Raw genomic sequence first — 17,559 nt, 5'->3', positions numbered from 1 at the left:
ACTCCTCGGAAGGAAGGTTGGGCAATCTACTTCCATAGTGATACCACCTCAGAAACCCAAGGAGGGGTCGCTATGAGTCAGGGCTGACTCGATGGCACATAACAACAACAACACACACACACACACACATATATACATATATATATATGTATATGTGTGTGTGTGTGTGTGTGTATGGACTTTAATTTAAAAAAAAAAATTTATTGTGATTTGGGTGAAAGTTTACAGGGCAAATTCATTTTCCATACAGCAGTTCAAACATATTTTGTTTCATGATATTGACTGCAATTCCTCACAATGTTACAGCTCTCTTCCTGCTTCTTCCCCATAGTTACCCTCTTCCCTGTGTCCTTCCCTCCCATGCACTCCTGCCCCTTGAATTATCTCCCTGTGCAAAAACTGCCCTTCTGTTCTCCCACGATTGATTTGATCGCTCCAAGGACTGTATCTACCTGATATAAATGTTCACCATATATGCCTATCCATTGTTTGGCTAGAAGCCACAAGAGTGAGTTCAGTTCCAGACCTGAAGGTAGCTAGAGGCCATAGTCTCAGGAGTCTCACCAGGCTCTATCTGACCAGCAAAACTGGTCTTTTTATTATTATTTTGAGTTTTGTTCTGCATTGTTCTCCCACTCCATCCAGGATCTCCTACACTGATGCCCCTCTGAGTGGTTGACAGTGGTAGTTGGGCACCATGTAGTTCTTCTGGTCTCATGGTCATATAGGCTGAGGATCACATGGTATACCAGTCCCTTGGACTAATTGTTTCCATACGTCTTTGGTTTTCTTCATTCTTCTTTGCATCTGAATGGTTGCTTGCAAGCTTTTAAGACCCCAGTTTCTACTCACTAAAGTAGGATGCAGAACAATGTTTTTGTGTAGTATATTATGCCACCTGAGTTTGACGTCCCCTGCAACCATGGTTCTGAGCCCACAAGTCCAACTACTTGTTCCCTCAGGGTGGGTAACTGGCTTTGGCCCAGAAGCCACCATAGCCTTGGCCCTTGTCAGCTCTACTATACAGGCAGAAATTCTGATTCAAGGGTTTTTAAATTTCATTTCTATTTCTTCCATTACCAGTAGTTTTTAAGGAGGGTGTTATTCAGTTTCCATGTGTTTGTTCCTTTTCCATTGATCTTCCTATTGTTAATTTCTAATTATGCAGCACTGTGATCTGAAAAGATGTTTTGCAGTATTTCAATGTTTTAAATTTTTTCAGGGTTGTTTTGCAGCCTAACATATCCTGGAGAATGTTCCATGTGTGCTGGAAAAGAATGCATATTGTGTTGTTGTTGGGTGAAGTGCTCTGTAGATTTCTATAAGGTCAACTTGATGGATTGTATTGTTTAGTTCTTCTGTATCTTTGTTGAGTTGCTTTCCAGTCGTTCTATCCTTGGTTGAAAGTGGTGTATTCAAGTCTCCTGCTGTAACTGTGGAGTCATCTATTTGTCTTTTCAATTTTGTTAAAATATGATTTATGTATTTTGGGGCTCTTTCATTGGGTGCATAGATATTTATTATGGTTATGTCCTCTTATTCAATCTATCCTTTAATCATTATATAATGTCCTTCCTTGTGTCATATGGTGGTTTTTGTCTTAAAGTCTATTTTATCAGAAATCAATATTGCCACTCCTGTTCTTTTTTTATTCCATTTGCTTGATATATCTTTTTCCAACCTTTGATTTTTATTCTATTTTTGTCTTTGTATCTAAGGTGAGTCTCTTAGACAGTGTATTGGTGGGTAATGTTTTCTTATCCAGTCTGCAACTCTCCATCTCTTGAGTGGTGAATTTAGTCCATTTACATTCAGTGTATTTATTGACAAGTATGAATTTATTGATGTCATTTTGTTATGTGTTTTTTCATGGTGTTGCTGATTTCTTGTTCCATACAATTTTCTGTGCTGAGCTCGTTTTGTTTATAAATAGTGTTATCATTGCCTTTGTTGCTATTGTTTTAGTATGAGCTAAATATCTGTGCCTGACCTCTTTTTTTATTTTGATGTGAAGGCTTATTTTTCTCTGAGGTTACCCTGTGATTTACTATTTTCTTCCCAAGTTTAGAACAATCTGTTTTATCTGGCAATTCTCTTGACTTCCTCACCATTTTGAAGTTCTATACCTACACTACTTATTCCATCTTTTTGGTTTGTAGTTGTCCTTATTTACCAATTGATATCTCTGGTTCTCTGTTTACAGTCTTGTTAGTTTATTTTACATTGGCTACTTCTATAACTGGATTGGATTCAGGGTTATGTCATCATGTGTGTTAATCATTGGTTGTTGTCTGCTATTGTTGGTTCTCTGTCAAAAGGACTTCCTTTAGCATCTCTTGTAAGGTTGGTCTGTTTTTAACTAATTCCCTTAATTTCTGGTTATCTGAAAATTTCCTAATTTCATCATCATATTTGAGGGACAGTTTTGCTATTTATATAATTCTTGGTTGGCATTTTTTTTTTTCTTTCAGGATTTTATATATGTCCTCCCACTGCCTTCTTAGCTGCATGGTTTCTGCAAAGAAATCAGAACTTAGTCTTATTGGTTGTCCTTTGTAGGTAACTTTTCATTTTTCCCATGTTACTTTCAGGATTCTTCCTTTGTCTTTGGTTTTGGTGAGTTTGATTATGATATACCTTGGTGATTTTCTTTTGGGATATATGCTGTTTGGGGTTCATTGCACTTCTTGAATGGATATCTTCTCATCTTTCATCATATTAGGGAAATTCTCTTCCCACAAATCTTTGACAGTATTCTCTGTGGTTTTATTTGTCTCTTCTTGTTCTGGGATTCTGATCACATGTTTCCTCTTCATGGTGTCCCACATGAATCTTAGGCTTTCTTCATTTTGTTTTGATCTTTATTCTGACCGATTCCTTAACAAAGTAGTATTGGATTTGTCTTCAATCTCATAAATTCTTTCTTCCATTGATTCAATTCTACTCCTTTGCCCATTCAATGTTATTTATTTCTTAGTATTAATCTTCTGGATTTCTATTTGTTGTTTTTCATAGTTTCTAATTTTTCACTTACTTTGTCAGTTTGTTCTTGTATTGTTTTCCAAAATTGCTCTAGAGTTTTGCCTGTGTTTTCCTTAATTTTGTTAGTGCTTTCCTTAATCTCTCTCTCAATCCATTGAAGAGACATAAATATAATTATTTTAAATTCCTTATCAGGCAGTTCCAATGCTGCTTCTTCCTCAGGGAGGTTTTCTGATTCTGTATCCTGGTCCCTTGTTTGTGCTACTTTGTATTGATTCTTTGTGTGAACTGGGATGGTCAGTTGTCTCCAAGACATTGTGATGTCTTTTTATTTATATTTCTATTGTATTTGATAGTTTGGCAACACTTAGGCATTTACCAGTTGCCTTCTGGTGCATGTGATAGAGAATGTGAATGTGTGTACAGATCTGTGTTAGCTGTTCATGAAGAGCAGTTGAGGGCAAGTTGGGCTGGTATTGGCCACTGTCTGTGGTTGATCCATTGGTGCAGAGGCAAGTGGTGGCCCTTGCCCAGTAGGTGAGGCTTCAAGAGGTGTGGGTGTGGTTAGATTATGTGGACACAGTTGCTATCCCCCACCTTTCTAGTTGTCACCCTCCGGTGAGGTTGCTTGTGTTGTCCTTTGCAAGTGGGGCCTATTTTTAGATTGCTGCCCAGATCAGAACACAGCTTGCAATTATTCAAAATGGCTGCACCTTCAGGCCAGCCAACAGTACACAGGCTTTGTTTGTCTCCTTTTTGCTGTTTTCCTTTGTAATCATCAGCTACCAGTGCAAATTGCCCAACCAGTCCTCAGCAAGCAGAGCTGATTCTTAGATTCCTGTCCAGATCAGGACACCACTTGTAATTATTCAAATTGTCAGTGTTGTCAGGACAGCTGATAGTCCACAGCTCCATTTGTATCTTTATTCGCTGTTTTCATTAAGGTTCTTCTACTAGTTAGTACTTAATCCAGTTCTTTATCCTTCCTTTCAAAGCTCAAAGTTCCAGGATTATCTTCTGTATCTGTTTCAATTGGTTTCTTGTTTCTTTGTTTTATAGGGTTTGTGTATCTTGTCTGCCTATTCTACCATCTTACTGGAAGTCCAGGGGGTGAACTCTAGTCTCATCACTTATAACTGGATGACCTCAAGCAGGTTTCTTATTATCTCTGATCCCTGCTTTCCTCACCTGTCAAATGAGACTAGCAATGCCTGTCTGGAGTTGGTGCTGCTCTCAGAAACACATCAGAATATAAAGTCCTGGTGATCTACTTTTGAAAAATTAGTCATTGAAAGCCCTGTGGAGCACAGTTCTACTCTGACAGTCAGAATCAACTTGAAGACAACTGGTCTGGTCAAGGTATACAAAGTGCCAAGTACAGTGCTTGGCACATAGTAAGGAAATAATACAAAGTAGTGGTAATTTTTATCAGTTTGAACATTATAGCCTCATTGGAATAAGGGGCTCCCAAGGTGACTGTTTTGAAGCACACTGCTTAGACAGATGTGCAATCCTGAGGTTTACTCCCTTATTGCCATGTTTTGATCCTGCCACCTGAGGGCTCAAGTGTCCCAGCCAAGCCCTCTGAGCAATGACAGCCATAGCCAAGTTGGGGATCCCTGCAGGACTCCTGACAATGCTTCAGCCTCTGCGTGACAGCAGGGCTTATCACCCTACTTACGGTTGTCCAGCTCTCCTTACTCAGTGATACCAGCTTATTTCTGAGTGCCTGAGGGAGGAAAAGCTCATAAAGTCTGTTGCTAAGCATTTGTGCAATAGCAACACGAGAGAGAAAAAACAGTAGCAGGAAGTGTAGTGTTGAGTAAGCCCAGCAGGTGACCTACATAGGTATCTAGGCTCTGAGCCTCGTTGGGCAAACACATCTGCTTCAAGGTCCTGGGCACAAAAGGCTCAGATCCTGCACAGCCATCAGATCTGGGTGTGAACTTACGACAAGACTGGGAATGGGAAGATGCCAGAAAGAACCCAGCCCACCAGGAGCTATCGGCTCGGGTAACCTGCCTGCCTCCTTTTCTGTAAGGTGTTGTGGGAGGAACATTAGACCGGGAGTGCAAACACCTGGGGACTGGCCCTTGTCTGCCTCTAATCCCCAGAGTGGCCTGAGAAGTTGTTTCTCCTCTTAGGCCTTGACTCTATCATGGTGGACTTGGATGAGTTGGCATCCCAGGTCTCTGCCGATGTCACACATAACTTATGGGAAAGGACTAGCTAAGTTGTAAAGAGCTTGTGGTAAGTCAGTTGGTGTCATACTATAGTCTAGGAGAAAGGTAGGGGGCATGACTGTGGTCTGCAGATATGAGATGGTCGTTCTCCTTCGTATGCTTCTGCCTTTCTTCCTGGAAAGTCACCCTTTTTCCTTTATCTTGGGTCTATCTTCAAGTCAAGGCAGGGGCTGTGTGTGAACTGCTGACTCAGACCTGACCAATGCTTAGATTCAGTTACTCGACTCTGGGTGCCATGAGAGCAGTAAGCTCCAAGACACAGCCTGGCCACTGTCCATGGGCTATTTATGCCACCACATTCACCAGCACCCATCACCTTAGTCAGAGTCAGAAAACCTGTCCTTTAATTCAGCCCTTGTATGAAACCTGAAATTCCTCAATAATTTGCATTCATTATAACTTGGGAACCATACCAACCCTGAGAAGTTCTGATCTACTGACACAGACAACAGAGCCACTCATAACTATCACAGTAGTTTGAGGAACAAGTCAGAATACCCCTGTCAAGTGGTTTTAAAGGTTTTTTAAAAGTCAATTCTAAAACTGTGACCTTGTTTTTAGCCCATGAACTCATTCTAAATTTTTTCAGCTCTAATTTTGTTTTTAAATTAAGTTTATTCTTTAAGTCTTATAAATGGCCTTTTGCCATAGAAATTACACCTAGTTAACATATTAAGCAAATTATTAGACCACATAGTAATTTTATGCAGGTCCTGACCAGCTTTCCCTCCAGCTTCTTGGAAATTTAGTGTTGATCAGAAGACATCCAGACCAGCTGGTTAAAGAGGACAGAATGTGTCCTCAAGAGATCAGCCACTGGCTTGGTGTGGTGTCATCGGTGCAACAGTAGAGCCAGTCTTGCCCAGCTTTCTGGGAGGGGTTCTGTCCTCTATCTGAGTGCTACCACATCTCTGAGATGATCTCCTTTCCCTCCACACAGGTTCTGCCCAGGAAAGACAAGTGTTGGAAAAGGCTTTGGGGAAACTTAAACCCAACCGATTATTCAACCCAACATCTGCAGAGGACTTGGAAATAGGGGAGCGGGAGCCTAGCATCTTTGGGAAGTTCAGGGTAACTGGTGTTCTGGCAGTAGGCCAGGAAGTCAACCTGGCCCTGACACTGAAAAACCTGACAAGTGATATGAAGACAGTGACGGTGAACATGACAGCCTGGACCATTGTCTACAATGGCACACTAGTGCATGAGGTGTGGAAGGACTCTGCCACCATATCCCTGGACCCTGAAGAAGGTAACTCAGCCTGTGGTTTGTTGGGGACCCTGCATCCCCAACAATCCAAGAATATTTGTTATTTTCTTGGGCTGGAGCATTCCTACTGGGCTCCAGATGAGTCAGCATTGACCTCTGTGGTTAAACCTTGGGTTTTGATGTTTTGGAAGGTGCTGTAACTATGAATAGTGCAACTCAGGGTGGTGCCAACCAAAATCCTTTTACACCCTGGGGAAGGGAAGAGGGGTGCTTTGGTGGTTAATGGCCACAGAAGCAGTAAACTTTATAGATGTACACCACTTTTTCACACAGTTTGTGGTATATTTTCATGTATGCTATCTCATTTGACTTCCTAAAAAAGGCAAATTTCAGTGTCCCCATCTTACCCATCCATTGCTGTCAAGTTGATTCCTACTCATGGTGACCCCATGGGTTACAGAGTAGAACTACCCCATTAGGTTTTCTTTACAGAAGCAGTCCACCAGGCCTCTCTTCCATGGAGCTGCTGGGTGGGTCTGAACCACTAACCTTAAGGTTAACAGCCGATAGCAAATTATTTGCACCACCCTCATTTTACACAGGCAAAACCCAAGGCTTAGAGAGATGAAGTGACTTGTTTAAGAGGTTAAGTGTCACAGGTAGTAATAAGTAGCAATGCTGGGGTCTTTGGCCCAGGTTCCTAATGCCAATGCCACCACTCCCTTCTTTTTGATATTGCATTGCTACCACTTCTGTCACAGATCACCCACCACCTCACCCCCTGCAATAAACCTCTTTTCAGGTCTGATCTTGGAAGGGTGTTGCATTGTCCCACAGGCTCTTGAACCTGTGCCCCACCTGCCCCCATATCTGCCAGTGAGTGGGTGGGGTCCTTGACTCCTGACAACAGTGACGAGCTTTTCTGAAGGTTTGGCATTTGGGATGAATAGTGACTTCTTGCCCCTGGGTTGCACAGATTGGATGGAAGCAAGGTGGAGCACAAAACACCGAGGAAGGATTAGAATGCAGGTGTGCCCACATCGGCAAAATCCTTTAAGCTCTCATGAAAAGTTCGGCTTCCTAAAAGCAGATTAACAAGGGTGGGGTGGTTATTTACTTCACATAAGGAACTAATAAAAACTACTTAATTATACAGCCCATCTTGAAAGAGTTCTATCTGTATTACACCTGTCAGAGGCAGCAACCCCCAGCAATCTGTCCTCTGGCAGAATTTTAGCAGAAATCTCGATACCAGAAATGACTGCTTGGCTGTTATTTACCTCTAAAACCCAAAGGAAGAGCTATTTTTGTATGCCAGGAATAATCCCTGGGATGAGAATGGTTAAGAAAACACACCTATGAAAGAGTCAGCAAAGTGAATAGAGGGGTGAGGAGGCAGATGAGGCAGTTCTGGGGTATTTGAGGTATGACCTTGGCTTAGTCCTTTTCTCTTTCAGAGCTATGTTCACTGTGTGGGAGTGTGGCACTAGATGACCTAAGGCCTATTGTCCACATTTTGGGCAGCTTCACAAATTCCCCTAATGAGAAAAGCAGGAAAGCTTCCTCCTCCCACAATCTTACTAAAAAAGCATACGACACCGTGGGTGCTTCCAGCAGATGTATGATGGCATGAGGGAGAGGAGACAGTAAGACGCACGGAAAAACTCATTAACATTCAACGTGTTATCAATACAGATCTGAGCACTTAAGACCGTCCAAGGAAGGAGAGGTCCCCTGAGGCCTGCAGGGTCCTAAGAAGGGCCTTTGAAGATTGGGGATGGTCCAGGTAAACAGAGAGAAGCTAGAGAGGGCATTTCCATCCAAGGGAGCCTTATCAGGAAATGTGGAGGTGAATATGTGCCTGTTTGTCTAGAGAATGCTGATAAGGGCTGAGGTTCTTCCTATGGGGGAGGTAAGCTGGGCTCAGGTGAGGTAGGGCCAGGTGCAGGGTCTGAACCTTATTCCAAAGGCATGAGGAGCCATGGAAGATTTTTGAGCAGTGATGTGATTTAAAAAAAAAAGTCTTCCAAAGCCATGTCTGACTGGTGCATTGACCATTTGAAAACAGGAGAAACCAGAGGTGGGGAGGTGGTTTGTTGCAATAGAATCAGACGTTGTAGATGACATAGCTCCTAAGCATTTAATCAATACCCTGGCTTCCCTTCATAGTTATTACTGTTATTGTCATCATTATTATTATTATCATTAGGCAACCAGTCAACGTCATGTTCTTCCCCTGCCCTCCAACATTTTCCATGAGGGGGAAGAAGCAGCTGGAGCTTCTGTTCCTGCAAACCCATCCTCCTGGGAATCTGCTCATCTAAACAGAGTGCTGGGCTCTCCTGACCTGACCTGGAGCCCACACAGAACAGAGGGCTGTTCCCGTAGAGCCTGGTCAAGGAGGGCTCAGCCACGTCTGGCCTTTCAGGGACTTCTGGCTAGCTCCCACTGCTTGGCTTCCATCACCCTTTGCAGTAGGTTTCAGGACCAGTCCACTCCCTCTCATGCCTCTTCCCTCTTTTCTCCTTCCAGAAATTCAGTACCCTGTGAAGATCTCATATGCTCAGTACGAGAAGTACCTGAAAGCTGACAACATGATCCGCACCACAGCTGTGTGCAAGGTCCCCAACGAGGGCGAGGTGGTGGTAGAGCGGGACGTCATCCTGGATAATCCCACCCTGACCCTGGAGGTGAGGTCCCAGTGGTGGGGCAGGGGCAGTGAATGGGTGCCACCTCACCAGTCCTTCCATGAGCTCCGCCAGCCCTGTGTGAGCCACCCCCACAAAAGAAGAGCCAGGAAGAGGCAGACCCAGGTACAACTCAGGTCCAGCCTGTGTCAACTGGACCAGCCAAGGGCTCCTTCCTGGGTTGGTCCTCTCTGCCCTGGACAGAGAAGAACTGGCAGCTTCTTCTAGATGCACTAGGGAGACCACCTGATGGGGGCTGGAGAGTCCCTCTCCAGCATATCCCCCCACACACACTCTCAGGAACTAAGTACTTGCTGTGCCAGGCCCTGTGCCAGGCTCTGGAGTCACAGAGAGGCACAATGTGGGTCCTGCCTGCTGGGAGCTGACTAGCCCCTGGGACATGCTTATGTCACAGATCAGGAAAGGGCATAACTCACAAGCACCTCTTCACTCTCTAGATCCCTGAGTGACAGATCCTAGACTTACTTAGGAGCCTCATCTCACTCCCTTGCCCTGCCATATCACACAGGAATAAACTGAGGCCCCAGGAAGAGAAGGGATAAGCCAGTTACCCAGAACCAGCACTAGACCTCAGGCTGGGACTCCCAGTCCAGTGCTCTTTCCAAGGCATCCTAGCATGTTAGAAGCCAGCAAAAACATCCTCAGAATGCATCCTGGCCCTGGGAGACTGTGAGGACTCCCTCTTACTCTGCTTTTTAAGTGCTTGCTTTTGTCTGCAGGCCCAGCACAGGTGGAAGACCTCAGAGTGAGGTGGCACAACACTGAGGGGCCAGGGGCTCAGCAGGACAGGCAGGTGGCCGGGCAGGAGGACAGGGTCTTCCTTCGGGTTCTCACAGAGAACTTTATGGGCCAGGCTCCACCCTGTCTCCTGTATCTGCCATCTGCCCCTACTGTCTAGACCACATTCTCCTGTTCAATCACACTGCAGCCAGCTCCATAAGCCCATGATCTCAGAGGAGCCAGATAATTGTGGCTTCCCTGGCCCCACCTCTCTCTAAGCTGCACCCTCCCTGCAGAGGTTCCTGACCTTAGACAGAGAGCACAGGAACCAAGGAGTCTCCCCAGACATGCCACCCCAGGGTGCCTCCTCTAGCAGGGGGTCCTATGTCTCCCCCACAGCCTGTGATGGAGTCCTCACATCATCCTGACTGGTTTGGGCTGGGCTGCAGAATAGTGGGCGGCTTCACCTGAGAACTAGGGAGCCAGTGACTGGATAGCTATTTAGGGGGAAGCAGAGAGGGACAGTAGTTCAGACCTGGGACCAGGCAGCCAAATAGAGCTGTTTCAGATCCCAGCCCCACCTTTTACCAGCAGTGACATTGGGTAAGTCCCTGTAATTCTGAGTCTCAGTAACTCCAACTCTGTCATAGGAATAATAAAAACCTCCCCTAAAAGGTGATTGAACTGACAGACTATAAAATGCTGGCACAGGACTAAGCAGATAATGCAACAGATCTTTTGAAGAGGAGGACAATTATGCTCAAGATTATTATGGAAGTCTTAAGAGGGGTAGACATTGTGGCTAAAAGCATTCGGCTGCTAAACAAAAGGTCAGTGGTTCAAACCCACTAGCCACTCTGCAAGAGAAAGATGAGGCATTCTGCTTCTGTAAAGATTTACACCCTTGGAAATGCCATGGGGGCAGTTCTACTCTGTCCTATAAGGTCACTATGAGCCAGAATCAGCTAGGTGGCCGTGGATTTGGTTTTGCTTAGAGGAATTACGACATCCATTTGGAGTTGGTAGTATCCTCCCGCCTTTTTGGCAGTGCAGCTTTTTATAAGCTACACTCAACAATTCACTGAACAAAATATTTTGGAGGTCTTTGCTGTGGGATACCCTCTCTCTGCTAAAATGTGACAAGGAACGCACTGAAAGCATGTGTAGCCCATAGTAGACAAGGAAAAGGAGAGCTTATTCCTTTCTGGGGTTCAGGAGAGATAACAATTCAGGAAAGATCAAGCAGAAGAAGGCTTTGTAGGATGAATAGGAGCTTAGTAATGTAGTCATCGTTAGGTGCCGTTGAGACGCTTCTGACTTGTAGCAACCCTATGTGCAACAGAAGGAAACACTGCTCGGTTCTGCATTGTCCTCATGATCATTGCTATGTTTGAGCCCATTGTTGTACCCACTACATCGGTCCATCTCATTGAGGGTCTTCCTCTTTTTGCCGACCCTCTACTTTACCAAGCATGATACCCTTCTCCAAGGACTGGTGCCTCCTGATAACATGACTAAAGTATGTGAGATAAAGTCTCACAATCCTCCCTTCTAAGGAGCAGTCTGGCTATACTTCTTTCAAGACAGATTTGTTCATTCTTCTGGAAGTCCATGGCATATTCAATATTCTTTGCCTGTATCATAATCCAAATGCATCAGTTCTTCTTCAGTCTTCTTATTCATTGTCCAGCTTTTGCATGCATATGAGGAGACTGAAAATTCCACGGCTGTGTTGGGAGCACTTAAGTCCTCAAAGTGGTATTTTTGCTTTTGAATGCTTTAAAGAAGTCTTTTGCAGCAGATTTTCCCAGTGTGATATGTCATTTGATTTCTTGACAGCTGATTCCATGGGTGTTGATGGTGGATCCAAGTAAAATTAAATTCTTGCCAACTTCAAAGTTTTTTCCACTCATCATGAAGTTGCTTAGTGGTCCAATTGTGTAGATTTTTATTTTTGTTATGTTGAGGTGTAATCCATACTGAAAGCTGTAGTCTTTGATCTTCATCAGTAAGTGTTTGAATCTTCTTTGCTTTCAGCAAGAAAGCCCATAATAGACAGGAGAAGGGAGAGCTTGTCTCTTTCTTAGATTTGGGAGAGACAGCAATTCAGGAAAGATCTAGTGGATGAGGGACATCTGAGAAGGCTTTGTAGGATGAATAGGAGTTTACTAATTGTTGTTCTTGTTGTTATGTGCCATCGAGTCGGACCTGAGTCATAGCGACCCCTCCTTGGATTTCCAAGGCAGTATCACTATGGAAGTAGATTGCCCCATCTTCCTTCCGAGCAGTGGCTGGTGGCAGTGTTTATATCTAGAGAAGAACTTGTACATGTGATATTGTCAAAGTAGTTACATTGGGAGGTACTAAAAAAAACTTTCCTCTCAGGGTCCATTTAGAAACCACACGTGAATCAGGCTTGTGAGAGCAGTGTTGTTCCATCTCCTCACCTCCCTACCCACTAGCCTCAGCTCAGAAAGGGGAAAGATTGGCCAGAGGAGACTTTACAAACAAAACAAATCTGGTCCTGTTACTTGATATTTAAAACCCACCCGTGGTTCTCCAGGGCTCTCATCCACGGCTCTCAGTGGCTCTTATCCATGGTACTCAGTGGCTCTCATCCGTGGTTTTCAATAGCTCTCATCTCTTTTGCTCTGGACCTCACATACCTCACTTTTCAGTTTCTTAAAGTTGCTGTCAGAGAGTCTGCATATGCTGTTCCCTTTGCCTGGAACTATCTTCCCATCTCCCACCTGGATAAAGTCTCCTATTTATCCTTTATATCAAATGTTATTTCACCAGGGACAAATTTCCTCCTCCCCAAAATAGGTCCCCAATTATACATGGGGCAATTATATATACCCTGGGCCCATCACTGACTCCCAGCTCCATGCCTAATATTTGGTAAGTACTTAGTCAATACTGTAATACAAAAACAGCCCCTCATGGGAGGGGAGAGAAACACTGCAAAAATAAAATTAAATTTAAAAAATTAAATTAAAAACAGCCCCTCCACAGGGCAGGACTGTGACAGAGCCACCTGTCTCTATACTTACAATCAGCCCAGGAGAGAGATGTTCGCGTGGTTAATCCCTGCCCTGCTTATGAAAGCCTCTCCCACTTCACAAAGCATTTGAGAAGCACACCCCATCTCTGTAGACAAGATGGATGGCTGAGAGCCGACTCTAATTCCTGAGGCTAGGAAGTGATGTGGATAATCGCCAGTATCTATTCTTAAAACTGTCTGCATTCAAATGACCAGTGTTTAAATGAAATTAGGCGGGTTTTTTCCCCATTATATAGCTTTATTCACTACCCTCAAACCTGCTTATAGCTTTATCTTTTTTAATTCAGCATTTTTGTTCTGCATCATATGGATTCCCAGATCAATTCTAATGATCCTTAAAGATACCATAATATCTTTAAAAAGAAAATCAGAATACACACAGATTAGACATGTGCCATTAAGAATTTTCTCATTTAATCTTTTCAAAAGGCACCTGACCTTTTTTCTTTCAGGCATCTTTGTGTGAATGTCTTCCAAACCCGTTCTCTCCTCTTTAAGCCTTCAAAGAAACAAGGCATCCCTGTCTTGAGTGAGCTGATCAATACAAAGCAGACTTGTTGCTAAACTCCAAAGATGAGCTGCATGAAAAGATAACGATTTTGGTCAAGTTACGTGATCTCATCATGCTGACTGGCAATTAGCACTGAAGACATTGAACATGGAATCAGACCAAAAAATCTGAATGTTGTTCCATGGGGTGGTCTCCTTCAAACTGACCCACGAACCTCTGGTGCTCAGACACAGTTTTCAGGCAGCCCTTAGCTCCTTCAGCTGCGCTTACAGATTTGCGTCAATAGGACAAGGTGATAAACATCAATAAAAAAAGAAAAACAACCTCATAGAAATCTCAACAAAAAATTGGCACAGTTTATGTAGCTTTGCTACAGCCCAGTAACATAAAATTAAGCTTCACCTTTCAGATGGTGTCATTCATTTAGGTGAGTTCCATGTTAACAATTACAGTATAAATCATCATCTCAAAAATGTTTTAGTTATTCACACATAATTGGTCTGCATTGCAGGGCCCAGTGAAAAGAACAAAGCCTTTGCAGCCAGCTGGGCCTTGCCATTTATTAGTGTGTGAACTTGGCCGAGTTATCAAATCAGTCTGAAGTGCAGGCATATCATTGTGAAATGGTTGCTGTGAAGATTAGTGGCAAGAAAAACAAGAACCAAACTAACCAAAAATAGCAGGCTCCCCTGATACTCCAAAGAACTACATCAGTCATACAATTTCTATTTCTATTTCCAAAACCCTCTCTTCCTCATCCTTGATCTCCAAGTCCCTTCTAGCCCAGAGAGGAAGGCAAGGTGGGGATGATTGTCGCTATTTACCAGAGAGATGACATATCTGCCCAGAGTCATGGCCAGTCCTTGGCAGAAGCACATCTCCCATCTTCTGGAGTGAATAGTCCAGGATGCTTTTATGACCTAAAAATCAGGCTTCACTTTCTGTGTCCTATAATCAAGGTCCATGCAGTGTGGTGCTCTGCTCAGACCACACAGGGCACACTGGGCACCTCAGGGCTCCAGGTTAGAAGGACGCCAACAGACCAGGGTATGATAAGAGGGAGTGGCCTTATTGCAAGGGAAGACCCCATCCCATGTCCTGGACAGAAGAGTGGAGGTTGCCAAGGCTGCTAAGCCAGAGTCTCAACAGATTCAAGGGCCTGTGGTCACCATTTTCAATATCTGCAGGGCTTCCCAGAGAGGGAGGTTTGAGTCTTTAGGAATAAGCAGGACCAATGACTTGGAGGCTCAAGGAAAGTAAGTGAGTTTGGTTTGAGAAATGCCCTAACACGCAGTAGCCAATAGCAAGGCTTGGAAGCAGGGCTCCCTTGCGCCAGCTCCAGCAGCTCTCACAGAGCGGCCGGTGGGGGTGAACAGGAGTGTCCTGACTTGTAGCCCCTCTTTTCCACAGGTGCTGGACCAGGCACAGGTGCAGAAGCCTGTGAACGTGCAGATGCTCTTCTCCAATCCTCTGGATGAGCCCGTGAAGAACTGTGTGCTGATGGTGGAGGGAAGCGGCCTGCTGAGGGGCAATCTCAAGATAGAGTGAGTCCAGGCTCAAGTCATCAGGAGAGGATGGCAGGCGGCTGGAAGGGCCTCCGTGAGCCCCCAGGCTGGGCAGATTGAGTTGCCTTAGTCTCAGGTTCTTCGCCCTTCTAGGGCCTTGGACCTCAAGCATCTGGGGAAAACAGAAGATGCACATCATGCATTTGCCTGTAGTTTGGGGTTCATCAAACTTGAACTCATGGAAGTCCTGGTCACCAGAGCTAGGAGCTGGTCCTCAGGGCTTAGCATATTTGGCATATCATGGGGCCCCACTTCCGCCTGTTCAGAGGTCACAGGGCTAGAGGGGCACAGTGACCCAGGCAGGCAGCTGAGAGGAGGAAGAGCAATAGTCTTGTCTAGTCCTCATCGGGGTAGGACTTGAGGTCCCAGAAGGCCTTCCAGCCCAAGGTCTGTGTTGTTATTGTTGTTGGCTGCTGTCACGTCAGCCCCCAACTCATGTTGAACCCATCTACAGTGAATGCTGTCCAGTCCTGCCCCATCCCCATGACGGGTTGCCAATCAGACTGTTGTGCTCCATAGGATTTTCAGTGGCTGATCTTCAGAAGTAGATTGCCAGGCTCTCTTCCTTGTCTGAGGTCTGAGTATCTACCACAAACACTGACTTGTGCCCTTCCCCGCAGTGTGCCAACTTTACGCCCCAAGGAGCGGTCCCGGGTCCGTTTTGAGATCCTGCCTACCCGGAGTGGCACCAAGCAGCTGCTTGCTGACTTCTCCTGCAACAAGTTCCCTGCAATCAAGGCCATGCTGTCCATCGATGTGGCTGAGTGAAGGGCCGGCAGCCCCCATACAAACTTGGGTAACATGGAGCGGGGGGCACACACTTGTGGAATGAGTCCTATGCCCATACTGTCCAGCCTGGGAAGCCCACTCCATCTCCCAAGGCTGCCTGGATATAGACCTCCAGTCCCCAGCCCACACTAACCTCCTCCCATATTCCCTGCAGGGACGGTCCACTTGGCATGCGACTCAGTCACTTTTGCACATTCCTGGCCGCTTCTCCCATGGCTGCCTGCTCCGTGAGCTCCAAGCCTGGCTCTCCCTCATGCCCATTGATGCTTCAGGATGGAGTTGCCCTGACCCAAGGCTCTCTGACTGGATATGGGAGAAGACAGTGAGGCTGTTCCCTGATCCCCAGCCTGCAGCTGGGACATCACTGCTTCTCCCTCCGGCACTGTGGACAGGAGGGCACAGCCAGTCATTGCGATGGCATTCACATCCTAACACTCAAATAAATGTTAAAGACTGAGAGATCATACTCACAGCCACTCCTTGATTCTTGTTTTACCCAAGGTGGTGGAAGAGGGAAAGAGGGTGGGCTGTGTCCTTCTGGAGGAGAAATTAATATGGGAAGACCTGCACTCTGTGTTCCAACATCCAAAGAGAATGGGCTTGTTCTGTGTGGCTCCACATGCAAAAATAAGGAGACAGACTGCGAGTCAATTAGGAAAATGATCTAATATGATGTCCAGTGATAGACTAGGCTGCCTTGGGAAGGGAAGTCCTGGGTGGTGCAAATGTTTAACATGCTTCACTGCTAACCAAAAGATTGGAGGTTTAAGTCCACCCAAGGATGCCTTGGAAGAAAGGCTTGGTGATCTATTTCTGAAAAATCAGCCTCTGGAAACCCTGTGGAGCACAGTTCTACTCTGACACACATGGGGTCAACATGAGTCAGGGTCAACTCGACAGCAACTGGTTTTGTCTGAGTTTGCTTCAGAAGGACATCCCTTGACCCAGTAAGGCCCACACACTGTGTTTTAAGGTCTTCCTCAGATGGTAGAGTGAAAGTAGGTTCCAGAGTCCATGCTGGACGACTTTCTGGAACAGGCTGTATGGGGGTGGCCCAGCCTCACGGGAGCGCCCCCTCCTTGGGGTGCCTCCTGCTCTGGCAGCCCAGGAGGGACTGTGTGCCCAGCCATCCACCAGCACTGCTGACTCACCCTGAGCCCCTCTGCTCCAAACACCTCTTTTGGGCCCTCATTCTTGGCCCTTTACCATAATCCCCAGCAGATCCCGTAGATTTCCTGTCATTGCACTAATTAATCTCATTTGGAAATTAGAGCTCACTGTCTGGATTTAAGGAGCTCTGGTGGCATAGTGCCTACAGCATTTAGCAGCTAACCAGAAGGCTGGTGGTTCATACCCACCAGCCATTCCTCAGAAGGATGGGCAATCCACTTCTGTAGTGATACCGCCTCGGAAACCCAAGGAGGAATTGCTATGAGTCAGATCCGACTCAATAGCCGTGCATTGCGTTGCATTGTCTGGATTTAAAGGCTCTCTGGTGGTGTAGTGGTTAAGGCGTTTGGCTACTCACCAAAAGGTCGGTGGTTCAACTAGTCATTCTGCAGAAGAAAGTTGAGGTAGTCTGCTTCCATAAAGATTTATAGTGCTAGAAAACCAGTGGGGGTTGGTATGAGTCAGAATGGACTCAATGACAGCGAGTTTGGTTTGGTTGGTTTGGATTTAAGGGACCAATCCCATCTCTTGAAAACCTCAACCTCACATCCAGCTCAAAGCTTCTCCTCTCTGCTCAGCTCAGGCCTGACCCAGGCTTGT

General features: G+C 45.3%; 1 protein-coding gene across 1 annotated transcript in view; it reads left to right on the top strand.

The window, feature by feature from the left end:
- TGM3 (transglutaminase 3) overlaps positions 1 to 15,768 on the top strand; it is a 63,309-nt gene extending 47,541 nt beyond the window's left edge. The window contains exons 10-13 of the mRNA XM_007934691.1: positions 6,166 to 6,474; positions 8,965 to 9,122; positions 14,846 to 14,979; positions 15,621 to 15,768. Of these exons, the coding sequence (XP_007932882.1) occupies positions 6,166 to 6,474; positions 8,965 to 9,122; positions 14,846 to 14,979; positions 15,621 to 15,768 (749 nt within the window). The remainder of the gene's footprint in view (positions 1 to 6,165; positions 6,475 to 8,964; positions 9,123 to 14,845; positions 14,980 to 15,620) is intronic.
- The last annotated feature ends 1,791 nt before the right edge of the window (positions 15,769 to 17,559 follow it).

The sequence above is a fragment of the Orycteropus afer genome, unplaced genomic scaffold (assembly GCF_000298275.1).
Source record: "Orycteropus afer afer isolate SDZICR_OR568_19922 unplaced genomic scaffold, OryAfe1.0 scaffold00020, whole genome shotgun sequence".
Lineage (NCBI taxonomy): Eukaryota > Metazoa > Chordata > Mammalia > Tubulidentata > Orycteropodidae > Orycteropus > Orycteropus afer.
This window is presented reverse-complemented; position numbering and strand designations above follow the sequence as displayed.